An 18,841-nucleotide genomic window follows, 5' to 3' on the forward strand; every position below is an offset into this window, starting at 1 on the left:
AACGTTTCAGCGGATGGATTAACACATTCCAAAAGCTCACGAACACCAAAATAATAACAAAAAGATCAACTTGAAAAACTTCACCGCCAACAGCCGCAAGGCCGCAGTCTTGCCGCGGGCGCTTCAAAAGATGAAGTATTGCTGGAAAAAAAATCTCATCGAAATAGCGTATATCTCATCAGCGGTAGCGTCATCGGCACGGAACGAGGCGGCAGGTACAAGCATGATGACAGTGTCCATAATTGCTGGATAGGAAGACATCAATACAGTTTTTATTGATGTAAGTATCGGATTTATATTTCTTCGTTGGGAGTAATGACAATGAAAAATAATAAAATAATCACGAGCAAGTTAAAGAAATAAAAAAAATGGTAAAATGTGCATGCGGATAACAAAATTTTGAGTTTGGATTGTTTCGATGTGTAAATGGTGAATGAAAAAACGGTAATTAAGAAGCAAAAGGCATGCACATTATATTTTCGCGGGTACTATATAAGCCAACGTATAGGAAAATTGGGAACATAAGAAATGGAAACAATATGTTCGTGGCTGCAGAATATATATGTCCTCACTCAGAAAGGAGCCCACCAGAATAAGTCCTCACACCTTGTGGACACAATATATGTGCTGAAAATAAGAAGTCACTGACGTAGCGTGAAAGGGCAGCATTTTTTAGGAACAACATTAATGTGGACAATAAATTTGTACTCACGAAGTGTTGGAGAGTAGTCTTTGGTGCACAGAGGTAAGGTCTTTTTAGCCTTCAGCTGCGAAGCCATGAGGAGAACCAAGCCCTTCGTTATAACACCACACCCCAATACGATGGCGAATGTCAGGAGATAAGTGAAGACCTGCACAAAAAGATACATAAAGTGTTGAGAGAAAGATACGAAAGATAAGATACACCTGCAGCAGCATGTACGTGAGTACAAGGAGGCACGAACGTACATACCCAGTGAGTACTTAACCGCCCAAGAGGCATCTGACGTCGAAATAACGTTGATATAACGATGTTTCGACGAATTCAACTCGCAATCGACTTATTTTCAACGTCATTTGCCTAGAGTTATAGTCGAGAATTACGTGAGTAATTCTCGATGGACAGGATGGACCCCGGTCAAACGAAACTTTCCATCACAAAATTCATAATTTTGTGATGGATTTTCATCACAATTCACGTTCCATCAAACTTTCCATCACAATTTATCTCTTAATTCAGGTATACTTTTACTGATATTCATAGATGGCCATATACTACAGATGGTCTCATACGGCCGCCCTCCACATGTACAGTCTCTCAGAAGTAGATGGTCTAGGTTATACGACAGGAGTTATCTCGCACAATCTTTGCTTCATGTGCTGTTGGAAATAAAAATTATCAGCTACAAAGATCGTACAATTTTGGGACAGAAACCAGTAAACCCATTCTAGCACGGATTGTTTTCTGGAAATGGAAAGTAAACAAATTTTGTAAGCATGGGCGAGAAATGCACAGAACGGTGCGCCATGTCACCACACTGCAAAATTTCAGTAATACGCCTGACATGATTTTTATAATAATCCCTAAAACCATCAAATAAGAATTCGAAGCTCTTCAATTTTTTCACAGCAGAAAATAAAGTCAATTGATACATTTTCGAGGGTTTAATTTACATTTTCAAATAATTTCAGATTTCAAATGTCCGCATTGTTTTTCATGTTTTAATTTCAGGCAATTATTGTCATATCAAGTAGTAACACTAATTACTAATTGAAGACGGTCAGCCTGCTGAAATCCTTCTATTATTTATAACATATAATAGGATGAAGTAACGTTTGTCCCAGCAAAAGCGAGTATCAGTACTACAGTGTCAGTTTGAACAACATGACACATGAATTGTTCTGAGAGCAGTTCGGGCAAGAGGGGGTTGTCCTTGAGCGCGTCGATAATGAAGTTAGGCCAAAGTTGTTCAGGGAACGAGATTTAGATCTACAAGTACAGGCAAAGTTTATGGACATGGTCTCCTCTACCAGATCGCTTTTTAATTGCTTATTTGGGAAAGACAACCTTTATAATGTTAATAATTGAGCTCAGAGTTCGAAATGATGCTGTTAAAGGTAAATAAAATGAAGGCCCTTCGTATATATATGTGTGAACATGAATGTTCAAGATGTCATATATAAAGGAAATTCCAAGATGTTTGTGATGAGCAATCCCGTTTTAATTTTGCATTATTGTCAATAATTTTAAATTCAATGCAAAACCTGGTGAATTACGAAAAAAAAGTTCATTGAAACATTATATAACCACTTTCTATCCGTTCACATAATTCTTGAAATTCCTCACGAAACATTCAAACAATTCACGCAAAAGAACAATTTTCTCAAATTTTGATTTGATACTCAAATTTTGATTTGATACTCAAATTTTGATTTGATACTCAAATTTTAATTTGATACTCAAATTTTAATTTGATACTCAAATTTTAGATTTGATACTCAAATTTTGAATAGATACTCAAATTAAAATAAACATTTTTCCTTACCAAAATCCCCTATCGGCCGACTCGGAGTTAGCTCTATATAATCACCAATTGCTCGATATAATAACCTGAGTGCCGTGACAGCGAAAAAAAAACTAAATTTATAACATATTAAAGAATGAACGGTGAGAGCTTTAATTATTAAATTTATTTAAATAGTTTTTATTCCTGTCTTTTCCGATCCTTCATTTTTATACATGGACTTTAGTTTACCTCAAAAAAAATCAGGCAAATTTAACTTGGATGGACGAGTATTATTTAATTTGCACCAACGAGCAGCCATTAATTATTGACATCACCGTGATTTCATTTGTAATTAGTTCACTATTTGAGTTAAGTGAAAAGGATTAACAAAAATTGGAATGATTCTTTTATCTTTCAGAAGATTTCGCCTATTAACCTGGCCGGTCTAAAATCGGTTCTATTAAAAATCGTCGAGCTAGAATACGAAATCTTCCACCAATTTCTGCTCGTTAGAAACCATGTCACATTAGACAGCTGCAATTCGTCCTACAAATGGCGCATCCGAAGAACACATTCGAATAAATAAAGACTTCTCGTGTTTACAAGCGAGTTAATTGAGCCTGTTAAGTACATCACTCGGACCTTGATACTAATTATTAGGAGTCCAAGCAGCAATTAGTTCAAGCAATTAATAATGGAGGCAATCATTTGTGAATTTTGTATTGAAAAACATAAGGCAAAATGTAAGTTAACTGGCTAGAAGCTGAGAAAATATTCGTAGCTTGCAATGTCAATCGAACAGAACGTATAGAACGTAATTATTTATTACTAACAAACTGATAAGTTGCCAGAAATTTTAAGATTCAGGTCAGGTCTCAAGATCTATTACAAGTATACTTGGGATTTCCAAAACTCCTGACTCATACCGAAGCAAGTAAACTTGTTCTATTCAAGGTTGCTTTGATATTTTTATGAAAATTTTGTATCTTACTTACTTCGAGTCAGTATTCCTACAGGACACTTAAATTTGGCAGTGAAACAAAACTGTTATCTACAATTAAATTCAAAATCATTCATATACCCCAATGTAATTTTTTTCAGTACAGGGAACGTCAAAAATATTTCGGCAAATAAAGGCAATAATTTCTACAGCCCATAACCTTCAGTGCGCAATTTAATTCCCGCTTATTCATGACTATGCCATATTAAGACCATATATTCACTCATGACTGCCATATCAAGACCACATATTCACTCATGAATGTGCCATAATAAGACCATAGATTCACTCATAAATTTGTCATAATAAGATCATAGATTCACTCACGAATGTGCCATAATAAGACTATAAATTCACTCATGAAAGTGCCATTGTAATACTATATATTCACTCATGAATACGCCATGACAAGACCATATAACTCACCCACAATGTGTCACATTATTACCACATATTTATTCATGGCTGCCTTATAACAAAACCATATTAGTGACCAACCATAAGACTTATGGTATTGTTACACCCTTACCTTCAGGAACTTCACGGTGACAGCCATATATTTGTCAGAGTTTTCAGAGAGGGAGGAGTTGGGGGGCGGGGGGTCTCTGAACACATCCCAGAGCACCACAGGCTCTCCTGTGCTCTGACGGCTGTCGGGGTGAAGGCTTTTTAAGTTTAAATTTCCAGTTTAGAATTAGTATATAAAATTCAGTTTAAATTTTAAGAATGTCGATCATATGTTCAAATAAATTAATAATAAAACTAAAGAATTACTTTTGAGATTTAAGATTTAAAACACGTGGGAAAGAGGTCAGTTATTGGTCAGTTGAAATATTATGTTAAAAAATAATTGTTTACTAATAAATAATTATTTAACAATGATAAATTAATGAAAAAAATGAAGAAATGTCGATTTATTACTCTTGAGAAAAAAATAAAAATATTAAATTTCAGTTAGAGATACTTGAATAAAAAGCTATGATATTCCAAGATAATACAGAACCATTTATTAAATCCTTGTTACTTACTAAAATACACTCGCATTGCTCGCTTTACGAACTCCGATATACATGATCAACAGGAATACAGCTCATCTCCGGCACCGTTTGTTCTTTTATCACATGTTTCACACATGTGTGTTGTGTGGGCAGTAATTGCATGAAAGTGCAATACTTTAGCCTCATTTATTACTTTACTTGAAAACACAAGTGACACGAAATTAGATGGTTTAATACTCTACATGAGAGGCAATAACTGGGAAAATTTTCACTGCAATAGCGGCATATTTTATTTTTCTAGTTGTAAGTAATTTTAATTGGGTTGCTGTATCCATAAATAGGTATTAATCGTCATTTGTTGCAATACAACAGCTACGTCTATCGTATTTATTTAAAGAAAATATTTAATTAACGAGATATATCAAGAGTTTAACTGCTAATATACTTCTCAAAAAATGTACAAAACATATGTCACATATTATGCATTCATGGAAGAAGTTGAAAATATTATATTTCATGACGTAATTACACATTTAAAAAACAGTGTTTGCAACTCGGCCGCCATTTAATTTTTCATCAGGTATGCTATTAACTTAGTAACTCTGGGCGTTTCCTCTTTTGCGGCGTACACTGAAAGATTAAAATAAAACATACGAAGATCGTTAATCTGGTCAAATTTCAATAATTTTCCCGGCCAAAACTTTTCCACCAAAAGAAAAAAGATCGACTTGGTTTATCCTCACAATAAAAAATCCCTTAGATACACGAAATACATGAATGAAAAATAAGCCAGTACGTTATGCTTGAAACACTTTCCCCAACAATTTTTCATAAGCAAGTAGGCCTTGAACCACTTTTCGCGTTAACTCCTTTTATTAATTTCCAAAACACTAGTTTTTTCGAGCACTTGCTAGGATGAGCTCCGTACTTGAGATAGACAAAGGCGAAACTGAAACTAATTTCGCTGCATGGCCGAGTCATCGGAATAAGTTTTTGTTTCTTGTGCACCAGATGCAGGTTAGTGGCGATAACGCCCTAGATGGTAAAAGGAAGACTCGGCTCTCCAGGTTGGTCATGGCAGACGCAGACTTGACGTGGGCGTCGTCGTGGAACTACCAGTGATGGAACCAGTGGTAGTTGATGGAACCAGTCATGGCATGATGGTCGTGGAACTACCAGTGGCACCAAGTGCCCGGAAAAACTGACCTATCACCCCCTCCCTTACCTAGTTGCCACTACCAGGATGGGCAATTACAATAACGTGGGCGACTGCGGGCGTGGGGCGGGACCGTCAGACTACAGCAATGTGTCCCCGGACCAGCAATAAATACACGCTATGGAAATACGACTCGTCTGGATGCATATAACATTGTTCCTGTGTAGTGTATATACAATATACGCTTGCTTTAGACGGTACGACACACCTACGTAAGTCTGAGTGAACGTACAGTTAAATCATGCCCTATAGTGACACAATTAATACGCCACCGCGAGATACGTGTATATGACTAATAGCTTGGCACACCTAGCCAATTATAATCGAACATAACCGCAAGACACAATTAAACGCTAGAAAACTTATACGGTATCTGATATGTCAACGAAGGCCTCCACACGAAAGACAATTTATTAAGATGCGTTAATTAGTTGACTAAACATCAATTTACGTGACTCAATTCCCATCTCTCACAAGAAATTTAGGAGAAAAACTCTTATCGCTGTACGAACGCTATCTATCTTACACCTCGATTTAGAATATCTGTTTTAAAATTACGGAATACAAATCTGAAAACTCATGTCTGACCATGAATGCAAGTACATCAAGTGTACATGATGGATAAGTATGTACGGTGCATTGCATTTCCCTGTATATGTGGGATTCTTATACAAACGTGATTCACTATAGTACTTTAGTCACTAAACCAGAGGAGCATTAGTGTGAAATAAAAACCAAAACATGAAGCATAATCTCAACATCAAGAAGAAGAATAACGCAACTAGCCCCGTAGCAATAAAAATAATAATACTCAGAGTTTTTAATGCAACAAATAATCCGAACTGACTTGGCTCTACAACAGTGCTAGTATCAATTAATATAACAGTAATACAATTACTCAGTACAGACCTAGCTCTACAACAGTGCCAGTATCAATTAATACAGCAGTGCTAGTATCAATTAATACAACAGTAATGCAATTAATCAGTACAGATCTAGCTCTACAACAGTGCCAGTATCAATTAATACCACAGTGCTAGTATCAATTAATACAAGAGTAATACAATTACTCAGTACAGACCTGGCTCCATATATGGGTTGGTTGCCGCCGTTCTCTTCATCAGAGAACTCGCCCTCGCTGCCCGGCGGCCGCGCCGCCCCTCCTGGCGCCATCTGTACACAAAATAAACATCAAATGAAATGCAGTAAAAAAAGTTTACATCAACCATTATTATTTCGACCAAGAGTTATATTTTGAGGCATTTTTAGATAAGTACCTATTGTTCATAAAATATGTATTATCCAACTTAGCGTTGTACTACGCAAGAAGAGTACATTGTTCAAAAATTTAAGAATGCTCTCTTGTAATTGTTAATCCATTCAATGTTCATGAGTAGGTAGCAGTCTTTAATATTGAATAATGGATTTTTATATAATGCCAGCTGGCAAATAAACTCAGGGAATATAGTGATGTAATAGTGCAAATAAATATATTGGATAAAAAGTTTCAGTATCCACATGGATTATATATTTATTAGTAGTTTGATGGTTTGAAAATAATACAATATGATGGTATGAATCACTTACATTCAGTGTGAAACACTGAATGTAAGGAAATACACGAGCACGTAAAAAAAATCTTGTCAATAATCAAATGAATTCGTATTAAGAAAATACATTCAAGAGAAATGGTAGTGAAACCGTACTACGATCTTAATTTATAATTTTTACAAGCTTATCTATCAAAAATTCACAACTCGAAAAAAATAAGTCAATAGTTCAGACTGTAAAGGTTAGCGTGAATTTGCACACTTAACATCCGATTTAAAATGAAAGGAAACAAATGTGTCGTTAAGAAAATTACACCACAAATTGTCTTCAAATTGCCTATTGCTACTCAGCCGATCAGCAATTTAAGATTTAACAATCGGAAATGAGCGAGTCAACATTTGAAAGTCGTAAATCGAGGGACAAAAAGCGAGGTTGTTCTCGATCAATAGACATCGATCGCTAGGCGACTAAACTCAAGATAGAGCAATCTTCGCCAAGCAATTGTCAATCTTCGCCAAGCAATCGATAGACATCGATCGCTTGACGACTCGAGTCAAGATGGAGCAATCTTCGCCAAGCGATTGTCAATCTTCGCCAAGCGATCGATAGACATCGATCGCTTGGCGACTCAAGTCAAGATAGAGCAATCTTCGCCAAGCGATTGTCAATCTTTGCCAAACGATCGATAGACATCGATCACTTGGCGACTCAAGTCAAGAAAGAGCAATCTTCGCCAAGCGATTGTCCATCTTCGCCAAGCGATCGATAGACATCGATAGCTTGGCGACTCAAGTCAAGATAGAGCAATCTTCGCGTCCAAAACGCACGAGTGCCTCTCCAACCGCGCCTCGAGAATAAAACGCAAAAATTTCTTCACGGTCATTCGAAAATCCGTGGCTATAGCAAAGTTTGCGGTCACAGTAGTTGGGAAAGTAAGAGCATAGATCGATCACTGGATGGAGAGTGCGCTACAGAAAGCGATAAGCTTTAGAAATCTTGGATATCAAGGTTCATGTTTCTGCATATTTTGGCATGCTTCCGCCGCATTAAAACTTGCTGTATAATTATTTCTTTATGAACATCGTTATTATAACTCTGTGTTCCCACATGTCGTTCGATCAACAATGACATAACATGTGTAAAAATTTTACTATGCTGAAACTCTCGATCGAAAACCAAGTCACTGTACCTCGTCCAGTGCAAAATCAATCCTGGTATTTACATTCATTTTGTAGTGAATGATGAAATGAATAATTATTTGCTAACACTATCTGAAGTTACCTTATCTTCTCGAAGTAGCTCAAGAATTGAAAGAGATTCAATTCTAAACTGCATTCATGGCTACAGAATTAAGTCATGCGCCGAAGATCCAACACTGTTTTTTAATAGTTTGAAGACGTTTGTTGTTGTTAGTTATCGCTCGATGGTCGTGAAAGTGAAAGGCGAATATTGATGTTAAAAAGTCATGACTCAAGGGGATCAGGCAATAAAAAAACAGACGCTTCAGTGCTTTAGAAGAAATTGATTGATGACATGCAAAGCAAAAGTAAAATTGATATAGTGTATGAGCAACCATTTCAATGCGCCGGTTTGGTACCGTTTATAATGGTAATCATAGGTGATTAACTTAATTTTTTACTAGAAGACAAATCAAAGACACGCGAGAGGACATCATGAATTGCAGATTATTGCTATCAACAGTATACAGGAAATTAAAACAGTTTTTATGTTATTGCAACAGTGAAATTAGTCGTTATCCTGAAATTAAATTTCCTGTAGCATATAGTTTGTATGAGAAACATTGCATTCAGTTATCAACTAAAATTAATTAATAAGCGAAGAACATGCCAACAAAATTCACCATATCTTCATCGAAAAACTATGATGAATCCACTTAGCGCTTTCTTTGCTTCTAGATTCTTGGTAAACTTGTGATTTAAGCAGACTAATTGTATAAATAGTAATTCATTTATCAATGTCTGGAGTGTTAGTTCAAAATATAGTAAACATTCCAACGTACCTGGAGTAACGATTTCAAAACAATTTACGGAATGTGATTGACAGACACCGTAACGACTTGCAGCAGCGAAGAATTCAGACAGTCAATTTCCTCTCCAAATAATCAATTTTTTCTTTCCCACCTCATGGTGAGATTCATAAACAGTGACGCAGCGTTTCACATGGCCTTATGACCCAAGTGTATTACTGCCGTGAAAAATAATATGATTTAACGATTTTGGAGTGCATTGCGGCTTTGAATTTAGGATCAAATTAAGCCTCCATCCCAACCTTTCAATCGAGATGACAATAATAATCAATTTGACAATAATAATCGAGATGACAATAATGATCGAGATGCCAATAATAATCAATTTGACAATAATAATCGATTTGACAATAATATTCGAGATGACAATAATTACGCGAGGCAACTCAATCAGGAGGTAATTTTCTGGTTGATTGCTTGTGTATTCTAATAATTGGCGTTTATTTTGGATGAATTGGATGTTTTGCAAGGAGTCATACATAAAAAATGCAAAACGATTTTTTATTTAAACTCAATTTTAGGACAAAGTTAACACAAAACAATAAATGAAAGTTCAAAAAGGCGTTAAAAACATTGTCTGTAAGACTATTTTAATTTATGACGATTCATAAAAGGGCAAAATGCAGAAATCAAGATCTGAAAGTCAGGTAATATTTCCATTGTTTAAATACATGGAGGTTTTCAGATAAAATATTAACAGCACTTGTTTATATTTTTTTATAATTCCGTCCCGAACCTGCTAAATATTTTTACAAAAACAGATTAAATAATTACGAATTCTCTCCCAAAATGATGTTCTATGAAAGAGTTAAAAAAAAAACAGGAATTGTCACGAAAATAAGATGCAGAGCATCTGTTTTTTGTGCCTTTTGTTTCGAAAAGTCGTCGTGCAGCTACAGAGAAATTCTATAAAAACTCCTGATGAGCGCCTGAGCCTCTTACCATGACGAGCGCATTCGACACTGAAATTAAGCACAGCCAAAATACGGTGAAGGAGGGACAAAAAGTGCCGGCAGCGGCCCACGAATGAGGAGAATTGATGGCTGGATTGAAAGCTAAGTAATCAGGCAGTCCCTTGCCATGCAGGATACTTCTTTCCCATCAAAGTCTGATACGCAATAAAAAAATTTGAAACATTTTTATAAATTAAAACTGCATGCTTTTCAAGCCTTCGCGACATATTCATACAAATTAGGGAGCATTACCTGGACACTTCTTCCCCCCAAAAAAGTTTGATACGCAATACAAAAACAAGAATTTCATCCCAACATAAATTAACTGGATAAATTTTGAACATTTGCGACATACTCCGTAAGTAGTGTAGTATTACACACTGAAGTCATGTGTCAAGCTTCAACATGATCAGCAGTTCTTAAGCTATTTCCAGCGAAATAGAGGCACAGAAGAAGCCTAGCTCGGCGAGTTCAGGATGAGGTTGTTGCACCTGCAGGTCAAACCTGTGCAAATGCCGGAATCCTACACTTAGACTAATCCTAGTGAGCAAAAAAGTCTAAAGTTGATCCTTTTTCATCATTTCCTGAAATTGGGATGATCGAGAAGGTTTAACGAGTTAGCGGTGAAAGGTTAATTGCTTCCTACCGACTATTGTACCTGGGTTGAATACGTTAATTTTGAAAGAAGACACCATCGGAAAAGCGCAGAAATGCATCTGTAAGCAAAATAATGTACGTAACTGAAGCCAGTTTTCTTAACAGCTTGAAATCACATTTTTTTTGAGAGGACGCCAGTTATAACCTGTTGTAATACTAAGAACAATGAAGCTAGAGTAAGAAATTAAAATCGATTTAGTTCTATTCCCACAATCTAAACTGCTTCTTACGTATGGTTTATATTAGCAATACGATAATAGGATTTCTATTGCTAAATGATAAAAGAAAAGCTAGATAAGGTAGAATACTTGGTGGAAATAATGAAATTCGAACGTCATATCCCTTCAGCTATGAAAAATCCTGAATAATCCTTGTTTCTTAACATGTTTGCTGCGTATATTGATCACGATGCGTGCCGTACCGAAAGAAGTTCAAGTATCGATAAATTGTTCATAATAAATTCACTCCATAAAATATGCATTATGTGCACGTGAATCGATTTAACTACAATATTAAAAACTCCAATGAAAAATTACACTCGCAGGACTGTGAATAATGCGAATATAAATAACGTAATGAGTTCTGGAAGACGCCGCACCCAGGAAATAAATGGGTCATATTATCCAAATAGTGACACACTTTCTACGCGTATCATCGAAACGAAGTTTTACCTGGGTCAAGATGACCTACAGAGGGCAAAAAGTGGATCGCTATTGTGACAAATTGTCCCTCATTTCTTTGAGCGCGAACAGCGGGTGCCGCTGAAGCGGCCAAGACCGTGGAACAAAATCACTGACGTGTAGGCGCTATAATGTGTGCCTTCTGAGAATTATCTTCTTTGCTTATATTGTTGGAGAATGCACCTCAGGTCGTTAAGGAGGGATGAAAATGTTAGCAATGGGAAAATGAGAAAAGGCTTTCATGGTCGAGTTACAGCCGTGAAAATCAACACAAAATTGAGATTGAACGCTTGACAAAGTGATACAAATTAAGTTAATCGCTAGATATACATAAATAATAAAAAAATAATTAGAATTAAAACAAAATCTTTCGCCTGAATACAAAGTTATATAAATAAAATTTCATTAGCAATTCCTAATTCATATTTTTCATGGTGTATATATATTAATTAAAATTTTTATATGTTATGTATATCTATATAAGTAATTTTTTTACTTATAAATTTTTATATTTAAAAATCACATGATATATATAAATTAAAATTCTGCGAAATGATTCTTGGTTAGAAACAATACGATGATAGTGCAATGATCGAGGATACATATACTGAAGATCTAGCGTAAATCAGTTTTATGTGAATTGTTTACATATTTACACCACAGATTGTTTTATCTTTACAAATTACTGGTTCTTAAGAAAATTATTTCAGTGCCACATAATTGCATCCGTAACAAAGAGATAGAGTTATACGTGAGAACATGAATTAACAATAATAGCATTTGAAGAAGAATAATGTTGAATACCACGAAGCATACTTATGACCAGATACAAGTCATCACATAAACCTGACTACCTTCAACTCCAGAAGAATAATAAGGTAAATGCGCTTACCCTAGTTAGGGTAAAGCTGGATAACTCAGCAGGGATAAGCTGGATAACTCGGCAGGGATAAGCTGGATAACTCAGCAGGGATAAGCTGGATAACTCAGCAGGGATAAGCTGGATAACTCAGCAGGTATAAGCTGGATAACTCAGCAGAGATCAGCTGGATAACAGAGGAATAAGGCCATTTAATGTCGTGAAGGAACTAGCGAGTATCCTTTAAACATGCGTGTTGGGAAGAGCGACACGCTCCCGTGTAGCCATTAACGTGTGAATGATGGAGGAAAAATGGCAGAAAATCTTTGAAAGGGGAAGATAAAAGGCCGAGGTTAAAGCCTTTGTGCTTTGTCTCCTTAACGTCACTGTACTGCTGGCCCCTTTTGTGCCGTAATTCAAATGTACCACAAAATCGAGCACAATGTATTGCTCTGTTTTGACTGCATGCTAAACATACATGCACGCTTCCCATTCCGCTCATCCAGGCAAAGAAGTTTTTAGCCCTTATGGAAAGTTTAAACAATTTTAGCGGGAAAAATTTAGAAAATGATTCGATTTCTCAGTGTTGAAATCCTTCTGGTCTAATATATACATCTAAATGAACATTTCTAATTTAAAATGCACATATATTTACACTGCATTCATAACAATTTTTCTCTTTTAAATCGATTAAACGAAAAATGATTTTAAGAATTAATTTACATATTGGATTATTCTCGCAGCTAAGAATGCACAATAAATTTCTCGACCGCGAGCTTGACAGCAAAACGTACACGAGATTAACACAACTCGCTCGTTCGCAGACTGGGACGTGGCTGTAAAACCACAAAGCAATTAATTCGAGCGAAGGACAATGTCTTGATGCTGAGAGAAAAATTATACTTTTTGGAAATGAAGAGTCTTGAATTTATGCAGAATGAGAACATTCCATGAGTTATAATAGACCTTGCTCTTACACAAGCTAGGAAATTTTTAAGTTACTTAAATTGGCATACGATTTTTTTTGTAAAATTCTGTACAACAGCTGCCTGCCCGTTCCATATGCCTATTAGAAATGTTCTCTAAAATCGATGTTAGGAAAATGTACTCTAACTCGAGATAGTGGAGTAGAAAGAACTGAAAATTATGCGAAAGTCCTATTGATATGTTATGATTATAAAAATGCATCCAACCTTATTTGTGCTGGACCACAACATGTGAAGATATGCGACCATACATTCCTATTGCTGACACAATTCTTACACGCATCGCTTCGAATAATAGTAACATTTTAATGGTCGAAAGGAAATACTAAAGTCACCAGCAAACAGCACGAAAAAGTTAGAATAAATTCATGTAACGCGTGTTATTCTTGAGATATTTTATCGCGCACAAGATGACCGATAAACACGCGATCCTTGTGGTCCCTCCAATACGCCACGATCTACACGCAAGCATACGCGTCATCGAGAAACAAGTTCAACGCTCTGATTAATTGTAACCGTAGACGCGTAGAGAATTTTATACGACTTTGTCCCAATATCGATGCCCTTTAGCCTTTATTTGGGCTATCTTGACAGTTTGGTCCGAGAAACGTACGTATAAGTGCTACACGCAGCAATTGTGTCACTATTTTGACAATGTGGTCCATCAAGTTCTCTGAGGTGAGCGTAGAAATCTAAAATTATGTAGCGATGAATGGGCTGAGAAAAGAACCATGATTTTGATGACGAAATGATTAGATTTGAATAATTCAACTGAAGAGCTAGTGTACCACGCGACTTGAGAAGATTTCATTAATTACAAGAATAACTTGAATTTCAAAGTAAATAAAATGCCATGTTAATTCAACGTTTTTCATTTGAAATTAATGATAAAAATTACACATATTCAATGCTGGATTTGAGGGCAAGTTCAATAAGAAAGGTAGTTTCTTGCAAAATTTATCGGGACAAGTTCACGGAAGTGATTTAAAATTTTGTTCAATTGTGCAATACAAGAAAAGATGGAGCAAAAATGTAGACACAACATAAAAGTTGACGGATTCATGTCACCCATAATAATGATCATAAGTCGACGACATGATGTAATTCATACAAATGTTTTATTATTCAAAATAATAGAGTTTGATTCAACCGTCAAAAAGTAGATAGTTTGATTCAACGGCCAAAAAGTGGATAGTTTGATGCAGTTCTTGCAGGGCACCGGAAATGAAGGACCTTGCAAGCAATTTCGTGGGCTCGGAGCCCCGAAGCGCATACTAGGGAAGGTTGTTGATAGATCCACCACATCCCGTCTCGGGCAGGCTGAGGGTCAGCGGACCGGCAATTAGTAACCCGGTTTCCTGCCCTGAAACTGTCGTCGCACGCGACGGAGAAGATGACTAATCAGTGGAGCCAGAAAACGACAGCACAGATAAAATCAAAAGACTTACTGGTGAATTAGCAGACAACAACTGAAGGGTAATGACGAATCAGAGAAAAATAAAAGAAATGAAAAGACGAAAGAAGAAAAAAAAAAGAAAGAAGACCTGAAGAGACGGCAGAACTCTGCGACAAAAGATAGGCAACTTAGTGCGTTACTTTGTATTCTCTAAGAAAATGGAAATCGTGGTATAACTAAAGGCAGTTGCTCTTTCAATAGATCTTGTTTAAAAGATCAAATGTAGGACTCCTGTTTGAGGAATAGGGTGAGAAAAAGATGCAATCATCCGAAAATTAATAACGCACATATTTTCAATAAAGTATTACCGCCAAATAATGTAGGTAAGTCCGGAGATTTTCCAGACCATTACAAAATCACTTAAAAATGAATTGAAAATTCGGCCTCAAATGATGTATGAAGTCAGTTTGTCTTCAAACGTCACATGGAACAAATTTCAAATGCAGATCCGTTTATAGGCTTTCGCGAAGAAGCAAAACTGCATCGTCACCAAGAAAAAAATATCAAATTTACAATCAGCCTGATTTCCGTCCTCGCTCTCGCAATTCTAACGAAGCATTTAATTATCAATAAAAGTTACCCGCTACGGTACCTCGAAGCGATTGCATGAAACAGTGTGAGAAACAGGTGAGGTAGAGGAATCATCTATAATTCAATATGAGCTTTCCGATTAATATCAGTTTCATACAACGTTACTTTAATATTAATAGCTCGAGCTTTGCAGAAACTCGAGTTTTTACAATTTACCGACGTATTCCTATTTCAAAACGAGTCTATACAGAAATATGAAAAGGCGCTATTTTCAGCTTCATAATTTATACGCATGATAGAACGTTCGATATAAGTCTCATGCATGAGAAAAATTGTACGCTGATGTCCGAGATCAGGACACAGATGTCGGGAATAAGAGCAGTTTAAAATAGAGCACGTCATACACAAGAGAAATCGTCGTTAGAAAACGAGACCGCGCATACACATACATTTCATTCTTCGTTGTGAAGACCATCTGAGCTATGCGGCAGATGGTAGAAAACCGCAATGGAAACCTGTTAGTATATATACAGTGGAAGGGAGAGCTCACATATGGCGCTGAAGAACTCGAGACGTCATGAGAGAGAGTTTGAGGCATGACTTATGTGAAAAATTCCATGTCCGCGTGTGCATCTTCACAATTGACTCGTTTAAAATATTACAAAATGGAACACCGTCTGGATGTTTAATATATTTATACCACATTAAGAGAGGTTTTGCTCAATTCAAAATTCGAAAATCTACTTCAGTTAATTTAACATCATATTCTTACGTATATAAGTCACATAACATTTCGATTTAAAAAATTATGATCAGTTGTAAAATCTGTAGATTATGTGCTTTAATATTGTGATGGGTGAACACTGAAGAAGCTTTAGAATAAATTCATAATTCTTTTGGGATGTACCTCATTAGGAAGGCATAACTGCTGCATTCACAATAAGAGCACATGCAATATTGAAAATTGGGAATCCTCTAATTTTGTGATCCCATCGGTGACTGAATGGTTATATGTGTATCGATGAATGGTTATATATATGTAAATTTTAATTTTATTGTCAATATACCATTCAAGTGAGCTTGTCAGCAACTGGAGCATTTAGGGCAATTGATTATAGCTGCATCTCGATCATACGAGAAAATGCCACACACGCCATATATATTTACCAGAAGTATTTCTCAGTGACACTGCATGCCTGATACGAGACCGTTCATTTATTTACAAGTTAACAATGTGTTTGCTGTCACGAAATACACAAATTAAAAACATGCATAATATTTAGATGGAGTTGTGCGGCGAAGAAAGCATTTGTCGTTATAACGATAATGATAGCAATTCTACACATCAGGCATCCGACGTCAAAATAACGTTTCTTAAGCATTGTTTCAACGAAATAAACTCGGGATCAAAGTTATAATAACTTCATTTTCCTATAGGGAAAGAACAAGCACCTTTTTTCAATCAGTACGGTTTTCATGAATAAATTAGTCTACAGATTGAGAACTAAAATTCATAGAACCATGCATTTCGATAAAAAACGCGATGCAAAATCCCTCTTTTGAAGACTGAAAATCATAACGAGCAGTGATCAAAACAAGTGTAGGGATTTTAACTATACACAAAACATTAACCTTAATCATAGTAGCACAGAAAACAAAGTTAAATACGAACTTGTTTTAAATAATTGTAATAATACCATACGTAATACAATATACGTATTTGTAATAATACAATACGAACTGTATAGAAATTGCGCTCTGCGTTCCAAACATCGCCCTGAGACGATTAAGATGCGCATTCTGCAGACTCATGAATCGATTTCCAGGTTAAACTTGACCCCGGCTGAACTTGCAGTACTGCAAGTTAAGGTGCATCAATTAGCAGTGGCAATTTTTTACTGAACAATTCTTCATTGGACCGAGAATTGCACTACTCGGTATTAGCACACAATCGCGGCATGCCTCAAAGATAAGATACAAACGCAGGCAATGCATCGAGAAGTAGATGGCATACTCGTGGTCAGGTTTAGGGTTACATTTAGATTTACACTCGATTGAATATATGTTTATAGGGTAAAGCCTACTCGTTATTGCGAGATGAGTGTTACGACAGGAGAACAAGTATGTATGACTGTAGACAACAAAAGACGCATCTCTTCAAGAAGCTTAATGCATCATATCTAGAAACGCAACGAAAGACGTATCATTTGAAGAAATATTGGGGTACGGTATCTTAACAAGAAATTTATGTATCGTGAAATATATCATACCAGGAAATATATCGGGGATGACGCATCATATTAAGAAATATAACGACTAAGGCCAACCGCACCTATACGTTATACGTTGAGAGTTTCAGACAATGTGGACGAACATTGATTACCAAGATAAAAATATCGGCAAATTATAGTTTAACTCTTGAAATGTTTTAGATCGTGTTAGTAGCAATAGGCAAACATTTAGACTGGATAGATCAAGGTTTGAATAAAATTTCAAAAGTTACGGAAATAAGGGCAATTCCTGTACTGTTTGTACTAATGAAGCGTTCAAAACGGAGGAACGAGTATATTGGACGATATCACGTCAGGGTATGTAAACGAAAAAGAAATGTTCGCTATGTAAAATAAAGTCAGTTCGCCATTTGGGATCGTAGAAACTACGATTGCAGGTAAAATTGAGCTAAGAATTTAGCTGCATGTAAAAAAGTGCACACTGCACAGGTGCAGGTATCGTCAGATGCATATAAATGCGAGACAAAAAAACACGCTGACCTCACTCAGTCTCCCAGTTTAGTGAGCTACCATATTGAGCCGAAGACCAAGGGGCTTGTTGAGATCTCGGGCGATCTTATTTAAAAAAAATGAAGCACGAATAACGAATGAACATTTAGTGGCCATAGACAAAGTTACGGAATAGTAACTGTGTAGATTAACATAAAACTTCAATACTCGAAATCGAGGGAAATAAAAATGCGCAGAATTCAATGTATTATAAAATAAAATTTATATAACAGTGTTCTTTCGAATTGAGAACATCCGACACGATTAATATCCTGAAATTGCCAAGTGATCAGAAAATTTTTTTACATTTGGTTACATTTGTTAAGGATTATAGCGAGCTATTTACGATCTGACAACGGTTTGAAAAATAGCAACTTTATAAAAAATAATAAAAATAGAAATCATCGCCAATGATTTCAGATATAAACTAATAAAATAGAAGTTTCTAGTAACAAGTAATTCAGGGGCAATGTTTTGAATACGGAATACCTATCATAAAATATCGTAGATAGTCATACACGTCATTATGACAAGAAACTAACAATGAAACCAAACAAATTGTTTGTTTTTGTTTGTTTATTTGTTTGTTTATTTGTTTGTTTGTTTGTTTGTTTGTTTGTTTGTTTTTTTGTTTGTTTGTT

At 35.9% G+C, this 18,841-nt stretch overlaps 1 protein-coding gene across 1 annotated transcript in view; it reads right to left on the reverse strand.

Moving 5' to 3' along the window:
• LOC108677942 (chitin synthase chs-2) overlaps nt 1–18,841 on the reverse strand; it is an 87,080-nt gene that overhangs the window by 57,072 nt on the left and 11,167 nt on the right. Inside the window, exons 2-4 of the mRNA XM_018166256.2 lie at nt 6,782–6,873; nt 4,016–4,136; nt 713–851 (exon numbers count right to left, since the gene is read on the reverse strand). Coding sequence (XP_018021745.1) covers nt 713–851; nt 4,016–4,136; nt 6,782–6,873 — 352 coding nt within the window. The remainder of the gene's footprint in view (nt 1–712; nt 852–4,015; nt 4,137–6,781; nt 6,874–18,841) is intronic.

Source organism: Hyalella azteca, unplaced genomic scaffold (assembly GCF_000764305.2).
Source record: "Hyalella azteca isolate HAZT.00-mixed unplaced genomic scaffold, Hazt_2.0.2 contig11177, whole genome shotgun sequence".
Lineage (NCBI taxonomy): Eukaryota > Metazoa > Arthropoda > Malacostraca > Amphipoda > Hyalellidae > Hyalella > Hyalella azteca.